Source organism: Oreochromis aureus, linkage group 11 (genome assembly GCF_013358895.1).
Source record: "Oreochromis aureus strain Israel breed Guangdong linkage group 11, ZZ_aureus, whole genome shotgun sequence".
Taxonomy (NCBI): Eukaryota; Metazoa; Chordata; class Actinopteri; order Cichliformes; family Cichlidae; genus Oreochromis; species Oreochromis aureus.
Genome location: NC_052952.1, coordinates 17079374 through 17101079, shown reverse-complemented (window position 1 = coordinate 17101079; position 21706 = coordinate 17079374). Strand labels below are relative to the sequence as shown.

The 21706-nt window shown below is 39.1% G+C and overlaps 3 protein-coding genes across 4 annotated transcripts; all 3 read right to left on the bottom strand.

Moving 5' to 3' along the window:
- Positions 1-510: 510 nt before the first annotated feature.
- Positions 511-3552, bottom strand: LOC116335478 (chemokine-like receptor 1). Of its 2 annotated transcripts, XM_039619153.1 has the most exons (3): positions 3436-3456; positions 3052-3119; positions 511-2076 (listed from the first exon to the last, which is right to left on the bottom strand). In XM_039619153.1, exons 2-3 carry the CDS (start codon positions 3080-3082, stop codon positions 998-1000), a joined length of 1110 nt encoding a protein of 369 aa, XP_039475087.1. In that variant the 5' UTR covers positions 3083-3119; positions 3436-3456; the 3' UTR covers positions 511-997. The 2 variants fall into 2 exon arrangements, with proteins under 2 accessions (XP_039475087.1, XP_031615040.2); XM_031759180.2 differs by lacking the exon at positions 3052-3119 and having other exon boundaries at positions 3436-3552.
- An 11188-nt stretch (positions 3553-14740) lies between these two features.
- LOC116335482 (formyl peptide receptor 2-like) lies at positions 14741-16852 on the bottom strand. Its single transcript, XM_039619978.1, has 2 exons — positions 16780-16852; positions 14741-16414 (listed from the first exon to the last, which is right to left on the bottom strand). The coding sequence occupies exons 1-2, from the start codon at positions 16787-16789 to the stop codon at positions 15333-15335; spliced, it is 1092 nt and encodes a 363-aa protein (XP_039475912.1). The 5' UTR covers positions 16790-16852; the 3' UTR covers positions 14741-15332.
- A 2051-nt stretch (positions 16853-18903) lies between these two features.
- LOC116335436 (formyl peptide receptor 2-like) lies at positions 18904-21274 on the bottom strand. Its single transcript, XM_031759128.2, has 2 exons — positions 21251-21274; positions 18904-20852 (listed from the first exon to the last, which is right to left on the bottom strand). The coding sequence occupies exons 1-2, from the start codon at positions 21258-21260 to the stop codon at positions 19771-19773; spliced, it is 1092 nt and encodes a 363-aa protein (XP_031614988.2). The 5' UTR covers positions 21261-21274; the 3' UTR covers positions 18904-19770.
- Between the last annotated feature and the right edge of the window lie 432 nt (positions 21275-21706).

Genomic DNA, 21706 nt, shown 5'->3' with positions numbered 1-21706 from the left:
ATTTTTTTTATTTAAAATATTGTATTTTGTTAAAAGGTTCTGAATGTTATAAAATAAAATATGGTATTTTCTTTAGTGATTTTAAAACAATGTATGCCCCAGTCTCCATTGAGATGTAGCGCTGGAAGAGTAGTTATTCCCCCATTGCACCACAAGAGAGAGTATCTCCTAAAATGAGCAGCTCTAGTGGGAGTAAACAAGCCAGGCCACTCACCGTAGTGCAGTGTGCCTAGCAAAAGCTGTGTGAGACTGTGCACAAATGTGTAACAATGTACTATGTCTATGTATTGCAGAATATACAGTGAAGTCAGACTCACAAAGTTACACGGGTTTCAGTTCCTTTTAATCTAAGTGTGCAACACTTATTTTTTTCTTCTGCTTCTGTTTTGAATTGATATCATGTGGTTTTTGGTATACCATGTTTTGAATGCCACGTTTTGTACTATGAAATGCAACAAGTCCGGGATACAGCATTGATCCTGTGAGATAAGACAAAAACAAGGTGTAAGTCAGGTTTATCATGCAGGCAGACAAATGTACTTGTTCAGCACGTTTTTATTCACAGGTTGAAAAATGCAAAAAGCTCAAAGTTTAGTCTCTGGTTACAGTTCAGTGGATGCTGATATTAATAAACATGAAATAATCTACTCAAATACACAAATATAAAGCTGTTCTTAAGTGAAAAATTTTAATATGACTGTATGGATTACATAATTAATTTTAACAAATTAAATACCACAATTCAAAGCTTCAGCACAACCACATAGGTTTTCTATTATTATGGCTAGTTTAGTTTTCTTACTACTGCATGGAGCATAGTGAGATTTCCCCTGGAATAGTTAGAAAAATCTAAAGAAAACAGTAGGGGTCACAAAACAAAACAAGAAAACATGTGGACATTTTAGATTTTTTTGCACAAATTTACAATCTGAATCATCCTGAGATTAAATTTTACATTAGAAAATTAATTCAAATTTATATTGCCAACGGCGAGTTTTTATTCGGGGTTTGGTGTCTCCTCAGTGATGACTACTTTGTTTTCTGTGCAGGGTTCAAAAGCAGCTGGGTCGATCTTCTCTAAAGTTGCAGCAGCATCTGACTTCCGGGAAATCCTTGATAAGGTTGATGACACAGAGCGAGTGGACATAAACGATAAATGGTCCTCTGCCAGAGCACTCTCGAGTACAAAACATATGGACTGTCGAAGCTTTTTTATGAATTCTTCACACATGAAGACATAGAGGATGGGGTTCAAGCAGCTGTTCAGAAAAGCCAGACTCACAGTCAGAGGACCCACGATTGTAACAATGGCCAAGGTTTTAGGGTTAGTCATATGCTTTACTTCAATAAAATTAAAAACATGGAAGGGCAACCAACAGATGAAGAATGCAAAAATGATGGAGAAAATGATTCGGCGAGATCTGCGTCTCCTTGTCCTTGACATGCGCATTGCACGTATGCCTATGGCCACATAAGACACAAATATGACCAGGAATGGGATCACAAAGCCCATAAGAAAGCGAAAAATGTTGAGACTCCATTTCTGTTCAGGTGTCATAGAATAACCACAGACATGTGCCCCATTATGTTCCAACAAAGTGCGAAAAGTGGCATAAGGAGTGCTGCAGACCGCAGCAATCACCCAGATACCAACACATATGAGCCGAGCTTTGCAGACTGTGCGTTTGTTGTGTGCCCACACCACCACCCAGATGGACAAACAACGATCCAGACTCATGGCTGTTAAAATGAAGACACTGGCAAACATGTTGACTACACTCACAAAGGTGTTGAACTTGCACATGAGTTCTCCAAAAGGCCATCGGTGACTCTGAGAGAGAGAAATGACTAAGAAAATCAGGAAGGCTGTAAAGAGGAAGTCAGCTATGGCCAGGTTGAGAAACCAAACTGAGTCAACTGTTTTCTTCATTTTGAAGCCTGTCACGTAGATAACCAGAGCATTGCCCAGAGTTCCAACTATAATTATCAAGCAGTAGATGACAATGGAGGCTGTTTGTATGTGTCTCACAGCTGCTTCCAGTGCAGATGATTGATCTGTTGTGGAACTGATGTTACCTGAACACGAGAAGGAAAGTATTTTAAGAAAGATTATTATTTAACACATTATATAGCATGCACAGAAAAAAAGGGCAAAAGAACAAAAAATAATATTTGATTACATGCATTATATATATATATGTGTGTGTGTGTAATCAAGAGTTTTATAACATCCCAATTTTTTCTGTTTTTATTGAAAATTATGCAGTTTAATGTCTCATTGCATTCTGAAATGAAAGCATAGTACAAATAAGAGATAATGGAATCAATTTACAGACCAAAATGTTTTCTAAACTTTTGACTCATCAAAGCAGCCACCTTTGGCAGATATAACAGGTGAACACACCCGTGGCATTCTTTCTACAATAGAAATCAAAATTTCTTCAGAAAGTTCTTCCCATATCTGTTAAAGAATTTCCCATAAACATGTGGCACTTGAAGGTTAGTTTGCTTTCACTGTTCTGTCCAGTTTATCCCAAACCAGCTCGATGGTCTGGAGACTGTGCTGGCAACTCCATGTTTCCAAGCTTACCATCTTGTTCTTTATTCCTGAGGTACTTCTGGCATAGTTTGGACTTATGTTTTGAAAAAGTACTCACTGACACCTTGACTTTCTTTGCAATTTCTCTGTAGGAAAGACCTACATTTTTAAGTGTTACAAGGGTCTGTCACTCTTCCATTCCTAATTGCCTTTTTTTCAGCATTTTTGTAGCAACGCACTACTTTCTGCAGTACAACAGTGCTCAACTGATGCTCACGAGGTTATGGTACCACAGTGTGTTCCAACACTGCTTTTATGCAGACAGAGCGGGTTGTAAGTACTCCAAAAAGGTTGGAACACCTGTAGGAATTAGTGGTACCAGCTTTGAAGGCTTGACAACGTCCATTGCTGCAAAGCAGCTTTAAATTGTTAACCCATTTTGTGTTTCCTGAAAAAGGTCTTTTTGTATAATTTTGAAATATACACTATTTCTCAGTTTTGGGTAACCTTACCTTTTTTTTTTAACCTGCGGCAGTCAACCATTTACCTATGCACCACTTCAAGCTTGATCTGAACTGAACTGCAATAAATAACTGGAAAAATTAGGGTGTTCTACAACTTTTGACTGGTAGTGCATATATATGCATATGCAATGCAGTTAATTAAAAAAACTAAGTGCTTGACCATGTCACATCCTCTATGCAACCCTTACTTCCAATATACTACCAGATTATGTCAAGTACTTTATGCAAGCTGAAATTTTGAATTTGTTTAAGTTAATTTATGTTGTAATCAGAAATGATAACAGGCATGCATCATCATCTAAATCACTTTAGCAGGAATTCATATCAGTATTCAATGCTAATACATTTTATATTTAAAGTAAATCATCTTACCCCCACTCATGTTTCTTTTAGCTGACAGACTTTATTCTAAGTTGATCTCTATCTGTTGCTGCTTATACTTGCTCTCTATCTTTGATTACTCCTCCCTCTGAGTTGCTGGAGATGAGGCAATACTCAGACAGAAATGAAAAGACAAAATAACAGAAATGCCTCAATATACACTGATGAAGCAACAGAGAAGTGCATGACATTTGGTGAACCTAAATGAATATTTTTTGATTACTTTTAAAAGGTTGTACAAGTCTTACTAGAGTAGTATTTATTGCAGTGTGTTGTATTTGTGTTTTGCATATTATATTGTATAAGAGTCATTGCTTGTGGTTAAGTATATTTTTTCTGCTACAATGTGCTAACTTTCATACTTCCTCATACACTTTTACAACTCTCTGACCTATCAAACACTCACTAGCTGTCTGAGTTTATGTTTCACAGATTCACCAAACAGCAGTACAGTGGCTGTTTGGCAGAGACTATTATTAATTGTCAGTACAAGTAGTAAAATCCAGTAAAATATCGATGCTATATGGAAGTACTCAATGATGCTGGGATGAGAAACATATGAAGGTGTTTTGGTTTCTTTGTTAAAATATTCATTAGCTGTGCTCTAAACTAATCCTTCCTGCATGTGTTGCAGCAGCTTTTATAAAGACAAAGACACCAGAGCTTGACAGACACACAGAAGGGATGGCACCAAGGCAAGACAGGAGGGATAGAAAGGGAATACAAAAGGGGATAAATAAACCCAACAGAAAACGCAATCAGGAAACTATAGGTACAGAACATAGCATCTTCCTAAGCCTGGGAATGTAAATATAATTTCATAACCAGAAGACTAAATAAGGAATACAGAACCAAAATACAAAAACAGAAATTCAGGAGAAGATACCCGTGTTATGGAAAACATCCTGTCTTGTTTCTGTACTGAATAATCCAACACCATCAGAACTGAATGACTATAATCCAGTTGCCCCCACATCACATGTGATGAAGGCACTGGAGAGACTCCTCTGCAATTTGCATACAGACTAAATCCGGGAGGGGATCATCTAAATGCTGCAGTGAGCTTACAGCTGCCTTGTGAGGATTACCTTCTGTGATTTCTGTGCTTTTAAAATGACTCAGCAACATGAAGCTACAGGAAATGTCAGTAAAAACAGCAACACATCAGACTTTCAGTGCAATAACTGCTACTGAAACTGAATAACACCTTAGATGGTGATTGACTTCTTAAGGGAAAGGATGGCTATGTGACCTGTGTCTGTTCAGGGGCAAGATGTTGAAGTGGATTGTTGTGGTGGACAAATACGAGTCCCTGGGTTCGCATATTCTTCAAAGACTCAGCAATTCATTTTTGCCAGGGACATGAGTGTGAGACCTTTACATAAGGCACCATTCCTGTAATTCATATATGTCCTACTGCAATATCCTGTAAGAGGACATCCTGAGCTATTGATTGACATCTATTGATGCCACTAGTGATGGGAATTCCAGCTCTTTTTAGAGAATCGGCTCTTTCGGCTCCCAAGCAGCATTTCAGGTTGTTTTGTTGCTTTAATTAATTTATTATCAACAACAATATAAAATTATGCACAAAATGAATAATTTTTTATGCTTGTGACACAGGACCCCGGAACACTCACACGCACACACTATGTTTGGGCAGCAGCCCTTTTATTTATGGCAACACAAGATGTGGTTTTGTTAGCCTTTCAGCTCAGGATGCAGACAATCCTGGTTTGTTGCCACCTCACTTCTGCCCAGCCGTCACTAGAACAGAATACACAGACTCATCATCAATCAACCTGCCCAGACACACCTGTTCCCACCACGCTTCCGTGTCTTCCCTCCGAGCTCACTGCGCAAGGGCGTAGATTTGGTTTTGGCATTGGTGGGGACGGATGATTCAACCACCGAACCCTGCCCCGTTTCTTTTTTTTTTTCCGTTTTGTCTTTGCTTCTTGATTTAAAAAAAAAAAGAAAAAAAAAGAAAGAGAAATATACTTGCCAACATATGCTATTCTACATGCTTTTAAACCATTTAAAATTACAATTCATAGTTTTATATGTGAATTATATAATGTTAAATTACTATTAAACAAATGACTAAGTATTTTAGACTTTAGTTTACTTCATATTCCATATAAATCAGGTATCATACAAAAATAAAAATAGCTTTAAATACAGTCATGACAATAAAAGAATATGACTTTAAGGACTTAACAACATTACTTCAGTTATAGTACACCAACATCTCTGATACATTAGTACTAAGGGAACACTGAATGACCTGGTGGTTTTTGTCCATAAAACTACTCATCTAAGATTACCACAAAATAAAAGATCTCTCAGCAAAATTATGCAACATTTTAGGCACTATTGTCCCGATCAAATCAGTGAGCTGGGACTTTTTATTCTAAACATGAACTACTGTTACAGCAACACACATGGAGTACTGGTGCCCCACACAACAACTCAATGTCCACTATGTGAAGGAGTCTATACTATACTGTCTATACTAAACTGTCCTGGTGGACATGGCAACACTTTTTTCATGGTTACATACAGTTTTAGACTGATGTGGGCCAAAGCACATACTTGCCAACATTGAGACCTCAGAATTAGGGAGACATTCAAAGGGGTTTTTACAGTGTTTACTTATCGGAAAAAAATAAGTTAAATGTCACCGGCCGGGGGTGTCCAAATTCAGAGGCTGCGTCCACCTGAGGACCCGGCCTTCGCGGTCTAAGTGGGCCGGGTCCTCCGAAAGCCGGGTAGACCGGAAATGAGCGACTGTGAAATTGGGGGGTCTAGCCTTCATAATTACGTCACCTCTGCCGTCTGCTCCTTGCTGTCTAAATAAAATAAAATATAACCGGACGCTTGCGTAGATTCTCGACCACCTCACACTTCTGTTTGAAAACCCCGGAGGAACCCTCCCGAGGGATTAATAAAGTTTTATTTAATCTAATCTAATAACTTTAATCTCAGCCAAACCGATTTACTCACGAACAAATAAAACACTGAAAAAGGCCAAACAATAACATGTTTAAGTTATTTGAAGTTTACACAACTACATTCTCGCCTGAAAATATGTTAGTTTATTTCGCGACCCAGAAAGAGTAATAAGAATAATATTAATACTAAGTAGCTGCAGTAGTAGTAGCCATTGTTGGAAACTGTTATTGGCTGGGCCAATCTAGGATATGGTTTTTCAATTTTGTTGTCCGGGTGGAAAATCGGGAGAAATTGGGGAGAATGGTGGCTCCGGGAGATTTTCGGGAGGGGCACTGAAATTCGGGATTCTCCCGGAAAAATCGGGAGGGTTGGCATTTATGGCCTGGTATTGCCTGTAACGTTATTGTGACGGACACATTTTATGAGTGAACTTGACTTTATGTGACTTACAGGTTTCTTTGAAAAATACTTTCCTATATCCAGGTTCTTCCTTTTTGCTGCCATCCTCCTCTCCTCCTTGTAGGTCCTCACAGTGCAGGATTGCCGCTGCTAAAACTAAACAGAGCTCCCTGAAAGGCACAGCCAATCACATTGGCCATATTTGTCACATGAGGTAGGACTCCAGTAGAGAACGTAATTTAACTCTTTCTGCACCGCTGGGCGAATGAGACGTTGACAGATCTTTTTTTCCCCTTCTATCGGGTTTGTATTTCTTTACTCGAAGAGATCAAATTATTGGTGGGGACAATTCAATAATCGCTGGATATTGGTGGGGACATGTCCCTTCTGTCCATGCCAAATCGACGCCCTTGTCACTGCGTCACCCCTCCTCTGCAGCAGACACAAGACCACACCTCCGCCACAGTGCTTTTATTTATTCACTCCACATAAAATGTAAAAAATAAATAAATTATAAAATACAAAAACCAACTATTTACAAATCAACAAGATATTATAATTATGCTGGTAAAAATCAAATTGGGGCTTCAGTTTGAGAACCTTAACTTTGATTTGGTAAGATTTCAGTAATGTTTAGTAATTTTACCCCTTCTGAAACAAAACATTTTAGTGTCCTCTGCAGTCTGATGAAGGGTGAAGTTGAAAAGATGCTACTGAAAATTGTGGAAGGGGAGTTGGTCTTATTTCTGTCAGGAGACATTAGACCATTAAATATGAAAACAAGATAATGCTACCCCCAAACAGCCGGTCCTCTGATTACATCCAACAGAAAATAGGTGACCAGGTTTTTGTCATGATATGCTGTGTGGTAGGCAGGCCGGAAATGTGGACCCAAGAACAGGACTCTGAAAACGCACCTTTATTGCTGGAAAAATCTCCTCATAAATAAAACTCACAAAAACAAAAGAAAACTCTGAACAGAGGAACTAAGGACTGAATGGTAACAGAGAAATTAAACAGGAGTACAAGACAAACACACAGCTAACAGAGAGCAAAGGAAAACACAGCGCGTATATACAATCGGAGCATGACCAAAACAGAGTCCACAGAGACAGTTCAGGAGGGCGACCCGGGGGTCGACAGCACAGAAATCCGAGCAGTTCAGGTGGCCGCAGAGAAAGTCCAGTCAGCGGCCTGGAAGGTGGACGCCGACGCCGAGCCAGATGTGGATGAGGCGGTGGCGTGGCACCAGGACCAGACGAGGCAGGAACAGGTGAGGCAGGACGCAAACAATGGAGCCGGTGGTGGCACTGCAGGCTGGATGGTTCCCTTGGACCCTCCAGCGGAGGCAGGCTGCTGGACGGGCCCCTCGGACCCCCCCCCCCACACACACACACAAAACATATTAAGGATTATACATTAACATAAAACTGTTGTCGGAACCATACTGAATTTTGCCAGAGAAACACACGTACACACACACACACACACACACACATATGAAGAGAGAGAGAGTATGCATTGTATGCAAACAGCTACCAAACAGCCATCATAATTCATCATACAATGAGAACAGGACAAATTAACAATTGACACTGACTAATTAATATTAAAATCTGTAACATAATGTATTGTTTGGAATTTAGTTTGTTACTGTTACTATTTTTACCATTTCTTATTGGAGCAACTGTAATCCACATAATTTCCTTAGGGATTAATAAAGTATGATTCTGATTCTTTCAGGATGACCTGCCATTATCCAATCACACATCTACTTATCTGTATCTTTTGCTCGTTTCTCCTCCTCTTCTTTTCTCTTTTTTCTAAACTGAGCACCTGATGGCTTTGAACTTTTCTTGTCCATCTTCCATTGGTTTTAATTTTGCACTCCAGTAGGAACACAAATCCCCCAACCCGAGGATCACCACAACATAACCTAATAGACCTACATCTTAGTTCACAGATTCACTTTGTCTAAGGTGTATTTCTGGGATTTCACACAACCCAGGATTCAAATCATGAATACATAATGGGCTTGGATTTACATCATTATGAATGAAATGTGCTCTATTTGGAAGCAGCCGCCCCCCCCTCCCCTTTCAACAGATTGTGTGTGAGACTTTAAATCATCAAACTGTAAATTATAAATTTTAAATTGTTATTGATCCCTTTACCCCGAGTCCTAAAGTGTATATTTGTTTTCTTACTCTTCTTATATTTATTGTTTGTTTACTTGCACTGCTGTAACTGGAGCCTCGTCGTCTCGTCTCTCTATATACTGTACTGTATGTAGCGGAGATGACAATAAAGTTTACTTTGACTTCAGCGGCAAGCAGGCGCACCGAGGGCTCTCGCGCTCACTTTTAATAATAATAATGATGGATTGGATTTATATAGCGCTTTTCAAGGCACCCAAAGCGCTTTACAATGCCATTATTCATTCACGCTCACATTCATACACTGGTGGTACACTTTTCGCGTATTGAATTTCGAAAAAACACCAGTGCAAATTATAAGTCTGTATCATGATGTCTGGTGTTTTCGTGTTTGTTGGTTTGTTTTTATTTTGTTTTATTTTGCGAGTTGGTTATTAAATGCTGCAACAGCCAGCCAGAGAATCCCCCGCCGCCCCGCCCTCTCCTCCCTGTGCAGCAAGCAGCAGGCGCATCTCGCAAACGGAGGGCGCTCTTACTCCCAGCAAATGGGCGATAGAAAACCGATAGGTGCCTGTGCCATTCCCAATATGCGCTGGCTGATGTCGGGGCAGCATGAGTACAAGCAATTTTTTTTTTTTTTTTTTTTGCCGATGCCCGTGATGCCGCCCCGGGCAACCGCCCGTGTCGCCCGTATAAAAAAAAACTGTTTTGAAGCCTGTCACATAGATCCCCAGGCCATTGCCCAGAGTTCCAACTATAAATATCACACAGTAGATGACAATGGAGGTCGTTTGTATGTGTGTGGAAGCTGCATCCTGTTCAGATGATTGATCTGTTGTGGAATTGATGTTACCTAAAACAAGAAGGAAAGTATTCAACATAATATAGAATATGCATATAAAAAAAAACAGGATTTGATTAGGTTAGACAGTTACATATAAACAGTATCTCACAAAAGTGAGTACACCTCTCACATTTTTGTAAATATTTTACATATATCTTTTCATGGAACAACATTGACGATATGACACTTTGATACAATGTAAAGTAGTCAGTGTGCAGCTTGTATAACAGTGTAAATTGGCTGTCATCTCAAAATAACGCAACATACAGCCATTAACATCTAAACCGCTGGCAACAAAAGTGAGTACACCCCTAAGTGAAAATGTCCAAAATGTGCCCAATGTGTCAAAATTTTGTGCAGCCACAATTATTTTCCAACACTGCCTTACCTGTGTTGGGCATGGAGTTCACTAGTGCTTCACGGGGTACCACTGGAATCTTCTTCCACTCCTCCATGATGACATCATGGAGCTGGTGGATGTTAGAGACCTTGTGCTCCTCCACCTTCAATTTGAGCATGCCCCACAGATACTCAATAGGGTGTAAATCTGGAGATATGCTTGGCCAGTCAAGTACCTTTACCCTCAGTTTCTTTTCTTTTTCTTTTATCAGGGCACTGTTCTTTTTTTGGAGGTGTATTTGGGGTTGTTATCATGTTGGAGTACTTATCTTGGTCTCATCAGACCGCAGGATGTGGTTCCAGTAATCCATATCCTTAGTCTGTTTGTCTTCAGCAAACTGTTTCTTGTGCATTATCTTTAGAAGACGCTTCCTTCTGGGACGATAGCCATGTGATGCAGTGTGTGTGTATGGTCTGAGCACTGACAGGCGCAGTCTCCACACCTTCAGCCTCTGCAGCAATGCTGGCAGCACTCATACGTCTATTTTCAAAAGACAAGCTCTGAGGTTTGTTTTGAGTGGAACCTGTCCTGTTAAACTGCTGTATGGTCTTGACCACCGTGCTGCAGCTCAGTTTCAGGGTGTTGGCAATATTCTTATAGCCTAGGCCATCTTTATGTAGAGTAACAATCCTTTTTTTCAGTTCCTCAGAGAATTCTTTGCCATGATGTGTCATGTTAGACTTCCAGTCACCAGTATGAGACAGTGTGAGAGCAATAACACCAAATTCAACACACCTGTTCCCCATTTGCACCTGAGACCTTGTAACACTAACGACTCACATAACACCAGTGAGGGAAAATGACTAATTGGGCACAATTTGGACATTTAGGGGTGTACTCACTTTTGTTGCCAGCAGTTTAGGCAATGATGGCTGTATGATGAGTTATTTAGAGGGGACAGCAAATTTACACTGTTATACAAGCTGTACACTGACTACTTTACATTGTATCAAAGTGGCAAATCTTCAGTGTTGTCCCATGAAAAGATATAACAAAATATTAACAAAAATGTAAGGGTTGTACTCACCTTTGTGAGATACTGTATGTATATTTGTCTGCATATGGATATATAGTTTTATAAAAACTGAACATGGAAAAAAAACAACATATATATACAGGGACATTTACACTTCAGGACCATTTCAATCCAGGGATTGATTTACATCATTTGTCAGAAACATCTACTACTTCAGCTAAATGTGCTGTGACATCTTCTCAGTGAGCTGTACTAGCTTAACTGTTTGAGCTACTGTAGCCAACCTGTTCGTCGCTCCGGCCGGCTTGGCTCTTTCGCCTTTACATCGTCTAAGATGTGGGCCAAGATGTTCTTGTGCTGGTTGGCACTATTCTGGATTCTCCTGATGCTCATCTACCATTGTACGGCTGGACTGCTTCACTATATGGCCGCTGAGCTCCTGCGCCTTTGCGGTCAGCTGTCGCTCCGATCGCCGGCGGAGCTTCACTACCACCCTGACATTGCTTTCCAGCCTCGCCGGAGATATATCCATTGTGGGTCCCGCAGGATTTTTCACAGCGCCAATGGAATGAAATCGTGTTGGTCTGCTACTCGCTGCCCTCACAGGAACCCTGATCAGGCTGTCAACCACCAGTCTCTAGTCCATCTACCCAGGGCACCCACCGCGATTAGCAAAAAAGAAAATACTCCACTCAACTTCCGTCTTCTAAACATCCGTTCACTAACAAATAAGGGACCTCTCATCCAAGACCTCCTATCTGACTGTAAGTTTGACTTTTTCTGTTTAACTAAAACCTGGCAACAACCTGATGACTTTTCTCAACTGAATGAATCTACTACTCCGGGGTTTGTTTACTTTTTGAAACCTCTCTGCTCAGGTATTGCGGGTGGTCTCACGATCATTCTTCGCCAGCACTTGAAAGTCCTGCCAGTTAATGTTGACACCTTTAGTCCCCTTGAGTGCCTTGCATGTGAGCTGACTGGAGCTATTCCCTCCATCAAAACTACTGTATACCGCCCCCCCCAAATCTAACTCTGTCTTCCTCAGTGACTTTGCTAACCTACTAACCCACCTTTCAACCCCCTCCCCAAATGTTATTTTGATGGGAGATTTCAACATTCATATGGATAATACTAACCTTCTGCTCACCAGAGACTTTTCTCCTATCTCGAGGGCTTTGAATTCAAACAGTTTATCGACTTTCCCACTCACTCCAAAGGACACACCTTGGACTTGATCTGCTGTTCTGGTCTTACACCCTTACTCCCTTACTCTCCTACTTTCCCCAAAACTGACCACTTCCTCCTTTCATTTAACCTGCTGCGCTTCTACCAAGCCAACCCGCCTAATTTCGTTCCGCAACATCAAGAACATTGATATGGACATTCTTACTACCAGATTGGACAATATTCAGATTCCGGACCACTATTCTACCCCTGATGATTTGAAGTTATATTATAATAATTGTTTACTCAATGTCCTTGATTCTCTCGCTCCTGTAAAAACTCACTCTGTTTCCTTCACTCGCTCTGCTTCCTCAGTCTCACTGAGCCTAACATGGCTCTCAGTTAAAATCCAGTGGCATCAAGGCATTATACAATAAAATAATGTGAATAATACATAAATAAAAGAAATTCCTATACAACCTCCAAGCATTGAAGGCCAAAGCTCGGCAGCTAGAGCGTAGGTATAAGAAATCTGGTTCAACTGTTTATGCAGAAATCTATAAATATCATGTACTCCAATATAAAGACTCCATCAACCAGGCTAAACAAAGCTTCTACTCTGGTATTATCACTTCTTGTGAGGATAACTCCAGGACTCTGTTTTCACTTCTCAACAAACTTCTTCAGCCCCCCAACACTTTACCACCACACTTCTATTCTTCTGAAACCTGTAACTCCTTGATGCTGTTCTTCACTACAAAAATTAATAACATTCACCAGCAACTCAGTTCGAATGTTGTGTCTACTCCCTCTCCAGAACCGTTTCTCCAGTTTGAGCCCTTTTCCACCTTTCATCTTCCTGATTTATCTGATATTTCTGAGTTCATATGTAAATCAAAGCTCGCCACATGTCATCTCGATCCTATGCCTACAGGGCTTGTGAAATCCTGCCTAACTTCCTTACTCCCACTCATCTCTGCTATCATTGACTCTTCACTCACCACTGGCATTGTTTGCTCCTTATTCGAGATTGCTTCAGTCACTCCAGTATGAAAAAACCTTCCTTGGATCCTAACAACGTTAACAACCTCCATCCGATTTCTAATCTACCTTTCATCTCTAAAATACTTCAAAAAGTAGTGGCAGCTCAACTTCATTCACACCTGGTCAATTATAACATCTACGAGAGATTTCAATCTGGTTTTCGCTTATGTCACAGTACAGAAACTGCTGTACTTAAAGTAATCTTTTACTCAGAGCTGACTCTGGTCTTCTCAACATTCTAATCCTTTTGGTGAGCTCAGCCTTCGACACCATCTCTCACTCCGTCCTTCTAAGCAGACTTTCCTGTCTTGGTATCTCTGACACACCCCTAGCCTGGTTCAAATCATATCTCCTTGACCGTTCCCAGTTTATTCAACTCAAATCATTCCACTCTCGTCTATTCCCAGTCACTTCTGGTGTACCCCAAGGTTCAGTCTTCGACCCTCTTCTCTTCATAATTTACATCCTCCCTCTTGATACTTGAAGAAAGAAAGAAAGAAAATAAGACAGCACTCCACAACCCAAGGCCTAATGACGTATTTAAAAAAAAAATCCTGAAAAAGGTTATTTGCATACTTAAAAAATATACTTGAATATAAAGTAACTGAAATCAAGGCTTTTAAATGTTGCTAAATGTCAAGGATGTACATCTTTTCTAATCTCAGACCTTAATATCATAATTCAATTAAAAAAAAGGAAAAAGAAAATAAACTACATTTTCATACTAACTTCAGCACACTGCTCCTTGAACTGTAACTATTGCATCTTTTTGTTTACATACTGAATAGTAAATGTAACAAAACTGACTGTCCAGCATGTTTTCTTTATACATTTCTTTATATTTTGTTTCCAAGGTGTCAGAATTCGTTACTTAATTTTTGAAGGGGTCTTGACCAATAGTTTTCTTTAGAAATGGGCTGTTTTTTCACTCATTAAGTCTCTAACCATTTTCAGAGTAATGTTTTTTGTAACACACTTAACACTGATATATAATGCGTGGCAATCATGGCTCAAGAGTTGGGAGCTCGCCTTGCAATCGGAAGGTTGCAAGGCAGCCTTGCCTCTGTCAGTGCGCCCCAGGGTGGCTGTTGCTACAACGTAGCTTGCCATCACCAGTGTGTGAATGGGTGGATGACTGGATGTGTAAAGCGCTTTGGGGTCCTTAGGGACTAGTAAAGCGCTATATAAATACAGGCCATTTACCATAATAAAGCACAAAAATTGCAACTAACTTAAGGGACAGACCAGTTCGGTGTCTACACATAACAGCCAACCAAGCAAATAAACTATTGTAATTCATGAATTTTGGCACCTTTTTTCATAAGCATTATTTGTTCCCATTTATTTATCGATGAAAAAATGCCAAGGATAACAGCTTGAAAGGCATAAAATTGTATTTTTGTTACAGCTAGATGTTTCCCAAAGAGTAGCCAAACAACAGATGAACAGTATCTTAAGGGCATGACATGAAGAACTAGGAAAGAATTGATGTATTATATTGTATTGTTTTGCTTTGCTACATCTACCTTCTAACATAAAAGTCACTTAAAATTAAATTTAATGATGAAAATCCAAATCATGGAAAAATGACAGCATCAAAGTAAAAAAAAACCCAGACCAAACAACACAAAAACCTCTTCATTTGTTAAACTGTTTTAGTGAATTTTAATGCAGAGATGCAGCATGCATAGGTTTTAATGTATTCTGGCTAAATAAAGTTGTAACTCCTCTTTCTTACTATTGTAAGTAAACATTGTGTAAGCATAGTGGGATATTCCCTGTATGTGCAACAATAGACAAGTACCATACTAACATGCTGACATTTTATATTTCTGTGCAAGAGTTTAAAATTTGTAAAAAAACAAAAAACCAAAAAAACCCAAAACAAAACAAAAACATTCAATTCAATAAAATTCATTTCAATATTCATTGTCTGGTGGTGCACTCTTATTCAGTCCTAGGAATCCCCTCAGTGATGATTACTGTGCTTTCTGGGATGTTTTCATAAATGGTTGGGTCGATCCGATCTAAAGTGGCAGCAGTGTCTGACTTTTGGGAAGCTTTTGAAAATGTTGATGACATGGAGCGGGTGGACAGAAATGACAAATGGTCTTCTGCCAGTGCACTCTCGAGTACAAAACAAATGGACTGTCGAAATTTCTTCTGGAATTCTTCACACATGAAAACATAGAGGATGGGGTTCAAGCAGCTGTTCAGAAAAGCCAGACTCACAGTCAAAGGACCCACGATTCTAACAATGGTCCAGAGTTCTGGGTTAGTCACAGCCTTTATTTCTATAAAACTGCAAACATGGAAGGGTAACCAGCAGATGAAGAATGCAAAAATGATGGAGAAAATGACTCGGCGAGATCTGCGTCTCCTTGTTCTCGGCATGCGCATTGCACGGATACCAATGGACACATAAGACATCACTATTATCAGGAATGGGATCACAAAGCCCATAACAAAGCGAAAAGTGTAGAGAGTCCATTTTGATTCATTAGTTTTAAACTCATAATAACAGGTCATATTCCCAGTACTTGCTGAAACAGTACGAAAAGTGGCATAAGGAGTGCTGAAGACGCCAGCGATCACCCAGATCCCAGCTGATATAAGCTGAGCTTTGATGACTGTGCGTTTGTTGTGTGCCCACACCACCACCCAGATACACAAACAACGATCCAGACTCATGGCTGTTAAAAACAAAATACTGGCAAACATGTTGACTACACTCACAAAGGTGTTGAGCTTGCACATGAATGCTCCAAAAGGCCATCGGTGACTCTGAGAGAGAGAAATGATCGAGAAAATTAGGAAGGCCGTGAAGAGGAAGTCAGCTATGGCCAAGTTGAGAAACCAAATTGAATCGACTGTCTTCTGCATTTTGAAGCCCGTCACATAGATAACCAGGCCATTGCCCAGAGTTCCAGCTATAAATATCACACAGTAGATGACAATGGAGGCTGTTTGTATGTGTGTGGAAGCTGCGCCTTGTTCAGGTGACTGAGTTGCATTGAAAGTGCTGTTATCTAAAAGCAAAAAAGAAAGTGTTGTAATACCCACATAATTTTTTCCTAAATTTATCATATGGACAGATAAAATAAGAGGATTTCATTACTTCTGTTGCCAAATTGTGTATTAATGGGCTTGACACCTGCACGTTCTATGCAATACTAACTTCTACTCTTTTAATAGATTTTGTGATGCACATACAGAATTCTGTGTCCAAGTTGGCATTTGCATTTATCTAACTCATTTTCTTTTGTGATTAATAACAAAATTAATAACAAGTATTTGCCCTCATTTTGAACCGTTTAACAAGAACTCAAATAACCTTTCACATAATGCAGTTTAAAGAGAAATAGTAATATATGTCTAGACTAAATTAACTTACCCGTCCCCATGTTCCTTTCAGCTGAGAGAGTCTGTCTTGGTTGTAAGTTGATCTCTATCAGTTACTGCTTCTACTTGCGCTCGGTCTTTGATTACACCGCCCTCTCAGTTTTTGCAGCTGCAGATGAAGCAATATGCATATACAGAAATGAGCAGATAATTTAATAGTAACGCCTCAAAATACACTAATGCAACAACATTTGCCTGAACTGAATGAACATTTTTGTGATGACACTCAAAATGTTGGACAAATCTTACAAGAGTATTATTTCTAGCTGTATGTTGTGCCAATGTTGTACATATATCACTGTAGACAATCACCGACTGTGGTTAGCTACATTGTTCTTGTGCTGCACTGTACTCACATTCATGCACCCTTGCAGACAGTCTTTGGCTCATCAGATGAACACAAAAGACAAACAAGAGCTAAAAATTTAAGAGCTTATTGCATAAAGATTCACCAAATAACATTACAGTGGCTGCTTGGCAAAGACTGTTGTTATTATGTGTCAATGCTGTTAGCATTAGCTGTGCTTTAAAAACACAGTAGTCCTTCCTGCATGTATGTGTTGGAGAGTTTCTGTGTGTTTGCACATTAGCTGTAATTATCTGGTTGATCTAGATGTTCAATAGAACTAAGTAGAGGCGCCCAAGGACACTTTTCAAATAATAGAATACCATCTGTCTCAAGCAGTTGATTTTTCTCAGTGGTCATGCATTTAACAGTGTATACCACTACTATGAGCATCATTACTTTCTGCACATGGCACTGGGTAATCATTTGCATTAATAGTGGTTTGTTTATAATTTATTTAAATGATATTGCTATTTCTTTTGTAATTTCTGAACTCTCCACTGAATACTTGACTTCAGTAAGATCATTGAAAAATATGAAATAAATTGTCATATATCAAAATCATTGCCACAAATGTCTCTTTCAGGATTCTACTACCACAGTGCCATCCTAAATGACAGCTTGTTGCAGGTGTGCGTTTTTATTATGTTCTTCTGTTTATTTATTAATTTATTAGTTTTGCTTTTTTCTTAATCACACATTCAGTTATTCTTATTTCCTAGTAAATTTGTTACTTTATACCAGGGGCATTGTTAGGGTTTTGAAACACTGAGCTCTAAGCCCAGCCCTGAAATGTTTTGGATTTTCATTTGATAACAGCACCTCTTTAAACTTTTTTTAAAATGACATTTTATAGTAAAATTTATATAACATATCAAACATTATGAACACTAAAGGTTGAATTCTTAGAATGATGCGGAAATAAACAGTAAACAATAAACAGTTCAATTTGAGTTCTTCTTGTTTGATGCAATTTAAAAAAAAAAAATTTAAGTAGCAGGAATAAAACTTTAAAAAAAATGTTAAAATGTTGATGAAGTATTCATTTGTGACAGTATTTATCTAGTTCAGTTTTTAAACTTTACCAGCCCTGGTCTCATAACTTCTTTCCTGTTCTTTTGGTATCTCACTGTTCAGCTCCTCTGCTCGCCGCACCTTCTCTTCTCTCCTCTGTCCTGGTTATAAGAAGAAAGTAATATAAACCGTATACTAAACAGGTTTTCTTTCAATGGATGGGAGGAGCTGTCAATGAGGATATGACAAAAGTAAACAAAAACAAGCCCACCAAACAATAACAAGGCCAGAGCATCATACCTGTTATAAATTTTTTGCTTTGCAGTTCTACATCTATCCTTGTGTAAGAAAAATGTGTTTTGGAGCCATTTTTAAAACATTCTTGACTTAATTGTATTTTTAGTCTAAGAACGAATAATGAGGCGATACCATTTTGATTTTGCAACAACCACAAGTCCTAATTGAGAAGGGCACAGCACATTTGTTCAATAACAAACCTATAATAAGCTGAGGCAATCCTTAGTTCTTTGACTGTATTTCATAGTTTAATAGCCTACAAAAAATCGAATGTGTTAATCTGCTGGTTATGTTTTAAAGGATTTATATATATAAGGATTCCTTTTATTTTTCAATTTCCATAGTGTGTTCAATACTACACTGTGACATAAAGTATACAGCCTTATAAATATCCCGTGAAATAAAATAAGAGTAAGCAGAGTGTAAGCCAGTTTTTTCATGCAGACAACATCAGCATGTTTTTATTCACAGGTTAATAAAAAAGGCCTTAATGATCAATAAAAAAAACATCACTCTCTTGTGAGAGTATGATGCCTGTTGGTTAAACATGGTTAGAAACTTACATACAAAAAAGTGAACGTAATTTAAAATGAAATGTCACAATGGTATTTCAAATCATGGAAACTGACAGCATGAAAACAAAAAAGGAAACTCTCTGGAGTTTGTTTGATGGTTCTCTGGAGTTATGAAACATGCTTCTCAGTCTGGAAATCTGATGGATAAGTCTGGGTTTGGTGGTTGACAGGAGAATGGTAATTGTCTGACTGCATTGTGCCGAGTGTAAAATTTGGGGGATTATGGTGTGGGGTTGTTTTTCAAGATTGTAGCTTAACCCCTTGTTTCCAGTGAAAGGAACTGTAAATGCTTCAGCATACCAAGACATTTTACAATATTTAATCCTCCCAACTGTTTAGAAACAATTTGGGGATGGCCCCTGCCTGTTCCAATATGACTGTGCGAGAGTGCACAAAGCACTGTGTCCATAAAGACATGGATAAACGAGTTTGGTGTTGAAGAACTTGACTGGCCTGCACAGATTCCTGACCTCAATAGAACATCTTTGCCCAGACTGCGAGTCAGGGCTTCTCATCCAACATTGGTGTCTAATCTCACAAATGCGCTTCTGGAAGAATGGTCAACACACTCCTAAACTTCTCAGATGAGTTAAAGGGCGGGCTAACATCATATTAAACACTATACATTAGAATGGGATTTCATTCAAGTTCATATACATGTGAAGGCAGACGAGCAAATTATTAAAATGTGCTTGTTTGTAAAACAAAAAACAATTATTCATTTCAATATTCATTGTCTGCTGGTGCACTCTTATTCAGTCCTACGAATCCCCTCAGTGATGATTACTGTGCTTTCTGGGATGTTTTCATAAATGGCTGGGTCAATCCGATCTAAAGTGGCAGCAGTGTCTGACTTTTGGGAAGCTTTTGAAAAGGTGGATGACATGGAGCGGGTGGACAGAAATGACAAATGGTCTTCTGCCAGTGCACTCTCGAGTACAAAACAAATGGACTGTCGAAATTTCTTCTGGAATTCTTCACACATGAAAACATAAAGGATGGGGTTCAAACAGCTGTTCAGAAATGCCAGACTCACAGTCAGAGGACCATACATTCTAACAATCCCCAGGATCTCTAAGTTAGTACTAAACCTTAATTCTATAAAATTGAAAATGTGGAAAGGCAACCAAGAGATGAAGAATGCAAAAATGATGGAGAAAATGATTCGGCGAGATCTGCGTCTCCTTGTTCTCGGCATGCGCATTGCACGGATACCAATGGACACATAAGACATCACTATTATCAGGAATGGGATCACAAAGCCCATAACAAAGCGAAAAATGTCCAGAGTCCATTTGTGTGTGATTTTTGCAGAATAACTACAGGAACTTTCCCCACTGCTCCTCACTGATGCAGTGCGAAAAGTGGCATAAGGAGTGCTGAAGACGCCAGCGATCACCCAGATCCCAGCTGATATAAGCTGAGCTTTGATGACTGTGCGTTTGTTGTGCGCCCACACCACCACCCAGATACACAAACACCGATCCAGACTCATGGCTGTCAGAGTAAAGATGCTGACAAACATGTTGACTACACTCACAAAGGTGTTGAGCTTGCACATGAATGCTCCAAAAGGCCATTGTTGACTCTGAGAGAGAGAAATGATGGAGAAAATCAGGAAGGCCGTGAAGAGGAAGTCAGCTATGGCCAAGTTGAGAAACCAAACTGAGTCAACTGTTTTCTTCATTTTGAAGCTTGTCACATAGATAACCAGGCCATTGCCCAGAGTTCCAACTATAAATATCACACAGTAGATGACAATGGAGGCTGTGTGTATGTGTGTGGAAGCTGCGCCTTGTTCAGGTGACTGAGTTGCATTGAAAGTGCTGTTATCTAAAAGCAAAAAAGAAAAAATGTTGTATTATACAAATCATGTTTCCACAATATATTATATGAACAGATAAAATAAGAGAATTTCATTACTTTTGTTGCCAAATTATACAAATTTTATTTTTAATTAACAAAATATAGCTATGCATTTTCATAGTTGGCTCCAACACATATTCTATGCAATCCTAGCTTCTACTTTTGTGATGCACATACAGAATTCTGGGTGCAAGTTGGCATTTGCATTTATCTAACTCAGTTTCTTTTGTGGTTAATAACAGGATAAATAACAGGTATGAGTGCTCATTTTGAACCGTTTAACAAGAACTCAAATAACCTTGCAAAGATCACATATTGCAGTTTAAAGAGAAATAGTAATATATGTCTAGACTAAATTAACTTACCCGTCCCCATGTTCTTTTTAGCTGAGAGAGTCTGTCTTGGTTGGAAGTTGATCTCTATCAGTTACTGCTTCTACTTGCGCTTTGTCTTTGATTTCTCCTCCCTCTCAGTTTTTGCAGCTGCAGATGAAGCAGTATGCACATACAGAAATGAGCAGATAACATAACAGTAATTCCTCAGAATATGCTAATGCAGCAACATTTGCCTGAACTGAATGAACATTTTTGTGATGACAAGTCTTAAAAGAGTATTATTTTATAGCTATGTATTGTACCCATCTTGCATATTTTGCTGTAGAGAGTCACCGTTTGTGGTTACCTACATTGTGCTTCTGCAAAAAGTCACTTGACTTATCAGATGGACATGAAAGACACACACATGCTACTAGTTTTAGAGTTCATTTCAAAATTTTACATAGATGTACCAATTAACATTATAGTGGCTGTTTGGCAAAGGTT